This window comes from Diaphorina citri, unplaced genomic scaffold, assembly GCF_000475195.1.
Source record: "Diaphorina citri unplaced genomic scaffold, Diaci psyllid genome assembly version 1.1 scaffold4597, whole genome shotgun sequence".
Classification (NCBI taxonomy): domain Eukaryota; kingdom Metazoa; phylum Arthropoda; class Insecta; order Hemiptera; family Psyllidae; genus Diaphorina; species Diaphorina citri.
In genome coordinates, this window is record NW_007381993.1 from 1 (window position 1) to 7,250 (window position 7,250).

The 7,250-nt window shown below is 40.6% G+C and overlaps 1 protein-coding gene across 1 annotated transcript; it reads right to left on the reverse strand.

Annotated features, from left to right (window-relative positions):
* Positions 1 to 2,548: 2,548 nt before the first annotated feature.
* LOC113472283 lies at positions 2,549 to 4,747 on the reverse strand. The gene has a single exon (XM_026831962.1). The coding sequence runs from the start codon at positions 4,357 to 4,359 to the stop codon at positions 2,833 to 2,835; it is 1,527 nt and encodes a 508-aa protein (XP_026687763.1). The 5' UTR covers positions 4,360 to 4,747; the 3' UTR covers positions 2,549 to 2,832.
* Between the last annotated feature and the right edge of the window lie 2,503 nt (positions 4,748 to 7,250).

Below are 7,250 nucleotides of genomic sequence, written 5' to 3' on the forward strand. Positions count from 1 at the left end.
ATGTTTCTGGCCGCTTGATGCAGTATTTCCATCTAGATTTTGCGCGCCAGAAGATGCACGTGCTTCAGTCGTTTCCATAACAACAGCGTTCCCATCAGTAGAATTCAAATTTGGCGGCAGCGGATTCCCGCCACCCCCACCGGGGTCTCCCTCCTTCGCCTCGGACATGATGGTTGCCTAGCAACCTAAAGCATCATGGTGGAAAACACCAAGGCACCGGAAAATTCAGCAAACAGTCACTTGTTTATTGTTGATTGAATTACAGATTTCATCTTCCAATACGAGTAGATTGTCTACGGTAGATCTCTGTCTTCTTGAACCACTTTGGAACTTGTTTATAAGTTGATATTTGTCCAAATGCCAAGTTAATCTTCTGTTTATCATTTTCTCTAGTATTTTACACGAACAACTCATCAGGGCAATTGGTCTGTACGAAGTGGTTTCGAGAGCATTTTTATTAGGTTTCAGTACAGGTACAATGTATGAAGCTTTCCATGAGTCTGGGAAAACTCCATTTGTCCAAATTACATTGTAAACTTTCAACAAATAGGTAAGTGCTTCCTCCGGTAGGTTTATAAGCATTGGATAGCAGATATTATCTGGTCCACAGGCGAAAGATTTACACCCCTTGAGGGCGAGCGTCAGCTCATCCAATGAAAACGGTAGGTTAAGCTCGCGACTATTAGAATTTAGTCCAGGACGTACGGGTTGTTTTTCTTTAATGTTCTTGTAGTGGCGGAAAGCAGGATTATATTTTTCATTCGAGGAAACGGAACAAAAGTGTTCCACCAGCAAGTTGGATATTTCTAATTGATCTTTGATAATCTCATCGTCCTTGTTTTTGATTGCAGGAATGGTGCGGCACAATTGTTTTCCTTTAAAACGTTTCATATGATCCCACATAGTTTTGCTGTCCAAATTATACTTAATAGTGTCCATTAGACCAATCCAGCTTCTTTTCTTACTCTCTTTGATTTTCAATCGAACTTGTGATCTTAAAACTTTATACTGAATAAAATTCGCATGTATAGGGTTTCTCTTGTATATTTTAAGAGCTTTTTTCCTTGCTTTGATAAGATTTTTTAGGTCGTTGTTCCACCAGGGGGTGTATTTTCTATGGGGTTTCATTTCAAGTTTGGGTATGGAAGTATGGGCAGCATCTAGAATATTTTTATTGATTAGGGATAAAATTTGATCAATATTAGTGCCTAGAGGGCAAATAGGTTGTTCTGATTCCTGGTGGAATGAAATCAGGGACTGATAGGTATCCCATTTAGCTTTCTTAAATAGCCATTTCGGGTCAGGTTCTGGATATTCATCATGATTTACGTCAAGTAGGAATTTGATTTGAATTGGAAAGTGATCCGACGAGTAGGTGTCATCCAAAGGGGACCAGGTAACTTCAGTAGCGAGAGCAGGTGATACGAATGTAAGGTCAATGGCCGATAGGGTACCATACGTGTTATTTACATGAGTAGGTACGTCTCTGTTTAACAAATGAACGTCATTCAGACGGAAGAACTTTTCTATTTCTTTGCCTTGCGTATCTAACTTGTAACTTTAAATAAACGTCATTCAGACGGAAGAACTTTTCTATTTCTTTGCCTTGCGTATCTAACTTGTGACTTCCCCACAAAGTGCTATGACCGTTAAAGTCACCAGCCAAGATGAACGGCTTTGGGAGCTGGGAGGTAATGTGGGAAAATTCACTTGGTATAGGGTTTCTCTTGTATGTTTTAAGAGCTTTTTTTCTTGCCTTGATAAGATTTTTTAGGTCGTTGTTCCACCAGGGGGTGTATTTTCTATTGGGTTTCATTTCAAGTTTGGGTATGGAAGTATGGGCAGCATCTAGAATATTTTTATTGATTAGGGATAAAATTTGATCAATATTAGTGCCTAGAGGGCAAATAGGTTGTTCTAATTCCTGGTGGAATGAAATCAGGGACTGATAGGTATCCCATTTAGCTTTCTTAAATAACCATTTCGGGTCAGATTCTGGATATTCATCATGATTTACGTCAAGTAGGAATTTGATTTGAATTGGAAAGTGATCCGACGAGTAGGTGTCATCCAAAGGGGACCAGGTAACTTCAGTAGCGAGAGCAGGTGATACGAATGTAAGGTCAATGGCCGATAGGGTACCATACGTGTTATTTACATGAGTAGGTACGTCTCTGTTTAACAAATGAACGTCATTCAGACGGAAGAACTTTTCTATTTCTTTGCCTTGCGTATCTAACTTGTAACTTCCCCACAAAGTGCTATGACCGTTAAAGTCACCAGCCAAGATGAACGGCTTTGGGAGCTGGGAGGTAATGTGGGAAAATTCACTTTCTTTTACAATGCGGCTACTATTGCCAGGGCGGTTGTACAGGTTACATAGTGTAAAGTTCTGCTTTATCTTATTGGAGATGATACGTACCGCAACTATTTGTAAGTTACTTGAGTGGTTGACAGTGATGCGTTGAGCGTGACACGAGTTGTGAACAACAATCATTACTCCACCGCAAGCAATCAATCCGTCACAGAAGTCCTGCCGGAAAACTTGATAATCATGTTGACTTGAACAGAATCCTTTGGCAGGAGATGAGTTTCCTGTAGGGCAAAAGCAATAGGTAGTTCATTTTTCAAGATCAATTTAAATTCATCCATATTATTTTTATACCCGTTTATATTCCATTGAACTATATTATCCAAGAATGAATTGTTAATAATAGGACTATTAACCATAAATGGTTGATATTTTATTGTATATCGGGTATAATTATGTTGATATAGGTATAATGTAACGGGTTGGTTACATAGATAAATAAAAATAATCATCACACAAAGTTAAGAAAAGTCCGGGCTACCAGGGTAGCTCGAACCATTATAATTCAAATTGTAGGTATTTTCATTTCTTTCAGAATGCTCGAGAGAAAAGTTCTGCTCCATATTAAAATCTTCGAATTCAGGTGAGCTCTGAATTCCACTAAATGCAATAGTAGGATGAGTTAGGTTCAACCACTGTTGATGTTCGTGGTTAGCTTTATGCTGTTTATTCTCTTCTAAACCTTTATACATCATTTGGGAAATCTGATTTCCTGTATAATAGCTCTCTGGCTTTGACATTCTAGCCATTTCTTCAAGATGTTGTCTATTTTTCTTGTTCTGATTAGTCTCACGATTGTCCATTTCTTTGTCAGACTTTCTTTTAGGACGTCTAATGTCGGAAATAGCAGGAGGTACATATCGAGTGATATTTCTATGATTGGTAGGTACATTGCTAGGTAATGGCGGGTACTGAGTGTTATAATTATTGCGGTTGTTGGACCTTACCTCATCAATATTCTCTTCGTTAAGTACATCAAATCTGTTACTCGTCCTGATAGCGAACGTGTCACGGGGACGGGGAACCAAAGCATTCGCCTCAGGGAAGCAAAGGCTGCGCGTGCTCATCAGGACCTTAATACTGCGCTGTCTTTCGTATTCCGGACAAGATTTACTGTTAGCATTGTGCATACCGGAACAGTTCAAACATTTGATCTCAGCAAAGTCACACGCGTGGTCATGTAAATCTTCCTGAAAGCATTTCCTGCACAGTTTCTTGTTTCTGCAAGACTTGGTGATGTGTCCAAATTGAAAGCAACTGAAACATTGAATAGGGTTTTGAATGTACGGTTCACAATTGAGTTTAGTATACCACAAGTACACGAAGCTGGGCATATCTTGCCCCTCGAACACAAGCTTAATTGTGGTACTTGGTACGTACGTGGCTTTGCCATCAACAAAAGTTTTCCTGTTCAGACGCTGCATCTGAGTTATTTTAAAATCCCCACAGTCAATATTTTGCATAATTTCATCATCAGTAATCTCAAGATCCACATCTTTCACAATAGCGGCCCGAGAAACGTAATTCATAGGAACATAGGCGATAAACTTTTCCTTCATTTTCTCATTTTCAACGAGCAAGTTAGCACACTTGGATGTGGTGCAAGAAATCAAGAACTTACTTCTGTTCAGTCTTTTTATTTCAACTACCTCTTTGCTCTTGTTTGTAATCTCAGCAATCAGCTTGGAAAGCAATAAACCTCTAATGTATCGGTACGGACGCTTACCATTAGTTGAATGAGGAGTAGGATCTAAGTTCGGTTTGAGTTGTACAATCAGCTTGTACAAGTCGCACCTCATACCAGGTTTATAAAGTATCAAATGTTTCTGGCCGCTTGATGTAGTATTTCCATCTAGATTTTGCGCGCCAGATGATGCACGTGCTTCAGTCGTTTCCATGACAACAGCGTTCCCATCAGTAGAATTCAAATTTGGCGGTAGCGGATTCCCGCCACCCCCACCGGGGTCTCCCTCCTTCGCCTCGGACATGATGGTTGCCAAGCAACCTAAAGCATCATGGTGGAAAACACCAAGGCACCGGGAAATTCAGCAAACAGTTTATAAATGTAGAAAAGTGAGTGGCTAAAATTCGACTCTTATTCAGTCGGGTGACGTCACTGGCGATATCTATAGTAGTAGATACAAACACCTACAGATATACAACACGTACAAAAGGTGCACTTTTTTATTAATGAGTTTTTTACACACTGGTTACCACCAAATTGAAGAAAATCACTCAAAAAAGGCTTCTATGAAGTCCAAAATCTCAAATATCCAATGGATTAATTGTTTATTGTCACTTTTATTAAACACTCTCAGGAGCAAAAGAAAATTTTACCAGCACAAACAACAGTTGCTAGGAGACTGATTTTAAGGTTTGAATAGAGTTTTAGAGGGAACTTTAACAACGGAGGTCTTATCGTTCCGAAATCGAAGAGAGGAGGACAGGATAGGAGAATAAAGCCAACCGTTCCGAGAACGAACCTTATCTGGTTTGGATAAAATTCGCCCCGGGCGGGAATCGAACCCGCGACCTAGCGCTTACAAGGTAGACGCGCTCCAAGCTAACTAGACGAACTAGTAACTATGTATCAGTTTTCCATGTAGCGCAAGAACCCTAAATTGGAGAAAGAAAAGAGGGAGTGAGAGAGAGAGAATGGGTAGAAAGAAAGAATTATTAGAGAGGAACGGAGAAAGGAAGGATAGAAAGAGAAAACTGGGAGAAAGAAAGAAATCTACGAGAGAGAGAGAGAGAGAAAGAAATATAAGAGAGAGGGAGAGAGGGTCCGACGCATTTAGAAACATAGCTTTTCGTTTCAAGACTTTAAAATATATCTTACTTTGAAACTGAAGAAAGAGAAAGAATTAGTCCAAAGCTCTACTTTCTCTCTTTTGAAAATTAATGAGTTGAAAATACGAAAGGAAAGAGAGAGAAAGGAGAGAGAGAGAGAGTGAAGGAAATTAGTGGGAGAGGGAAGAGGAGAGGGAGACAAAGCAGAAAGAGAGAGGGAGACAAAGCAGAAAGAGAGAGGGAGATCAAAGGGAGAGAGAGAGAAGAAAGCAAGAAAAAGAGAGAGAGGAGAGGAGGGAAATCAAAGGAAGGGAGAGGAGAGAGAGAAGAAATTAGTGGGAAGGAGAAAGAGAGATTAAAGGAGAGGGAAGAATTAAATTAGAATTTGTAAGATAAAATTTGTCTCCTCCTTTAGGAAATTCGAAAGAAAAATTTATCTTATTTTTAGGAAGTCGAATTTTTTTTCGTTTTTTCTTTTTCTTAAAAATTGAATTTTTGTCACATTAGAAGAAGATGGAAGACGTACAAAAAATCTTTCTAGTTCCTTGCATAACTTACTCAAATCAGAGGATCATCATGAGTGACTGGCGTAGTTGTACTTTGCTGCAACAGGTGGCGCTGTGTGTCGGGTGAATCAGAACCTGGTGGATATACCGGTATTTAAAGCTGTGTTTGCCAGCCTAGTTAGCTTGGGGGGTAGCGCGTCTCCCTTATAAGCGTTAGGTCGCGGGTTCGATTCTCGCCCGGGACTTACTTTATCCTGAACGGATGAGGTTCGTTCTCGGAACGGCAGGCTTTTTCCTATCCTGTCTTCCTTCTCTCTTCGGTTTCGGGACGATAAGAACTCAGCAGTTACCAGTTAGGGTGTGTCCAAACACAGTCGACCGGCCGTGAAATATGTTGACAAGGCAGTGTGGACGGTTCAGTCGATATCGATCGACCACCGCGGCCGGGCGACTATGTGTGGACACACCTTTACAGTTTCCTCTATCAAACCTCTTAAAAAATACTCGTATGTAATATTGATTGCCTGAATGTTGATTTGTATCTTTTTTTTTCAGTGTCCCATTCGGCTAGAGGGAGGGGGGAGGATTTTTTTTTTTTTTTTTAAGAGCCAGCAGTACGAGATTGCCCAGATAGTCACCCATCCGTATTCTAACCCCACGCGGAGTTACTTAACTTTAGTTCTCTGTTGGGAACTGGTACAAAAGAACGTGCTATCGCCGCTGCTGGCAAATGAGTTCCTATTTCTTTTCCAGCCTATTTGTTTTGGAGGGTAGCGCGACTGCCTTGGAAGCGTTAGGCCGCGGGTTCACTTCCCGCCCGGGGCGGATTTTATCCTGAACAAATAATGTTCTTTCTCGGAACAGCTGGCTTTCTCCTATCCTGTCTCCCTTCTCTCTTCGCTTTCGGGACGATAAGACCATAGCAGTTACAGTTCCCTCTGTAAAACACTCAAACCCTCTTTTTCTTCCATTCTCTGCTTCAAATTCTTCCGCGTATCAAATGTTTACAATGATAAACTTCACAAGTACCTACATATAGGAACTTTTTTTTAAAGAGGTTTGACAGAGGGAACTGTAACTGCTAGGGTCTTATAGTCCCGAAATCGAAGAGAGAAGGAAGACAGGATAGGAGAAAGCCAGCCGTTCCGAGAACGAACATTATCCCATCAAGATAAAATCCGCCCCGGGCGGGGATCGAACCCGCGGCCTAGCGCTTACAAGGCAGACGCACTACCCACTAAGCTAACTAGGCTGGCTATAGGAACTTTCTGTCCGCCACTAATGTTGTAATTCATGCCAATCTGATTTCTCTTCTTCCCGTTCTCTAATTTGTTTAAAATTTATCATTTTCCTTTCAAATGTCGTTCGGGGAAAGATATCGAATCTTAATCAAGGAGAAACAATCTTCAAATCACTCAGAAGATGCTAAATCCTTAATATTGGGATTATTGGGATAAGTATTTTACTTTTATTATTTTTTTCGAGAGAGATTTGAACTGTAAGGAGGTCTTATCGCCCCGAAACCGAAGAGATAAAGGACAGGGTAGGAGAAAGCTAGCCGTTCTGAGAACCTTATTTTTAGG

Bases quoted from the DNA above. Each gene is read 5' to 3' on its own strand.
- LOC113472283 (XM_026831962.1), bottom strand. From the start codon at position 4,359: ATGTCCGAGGCGAAGGAGGGAGACCCCGGTGGGGGTGGCGGGAATCCG.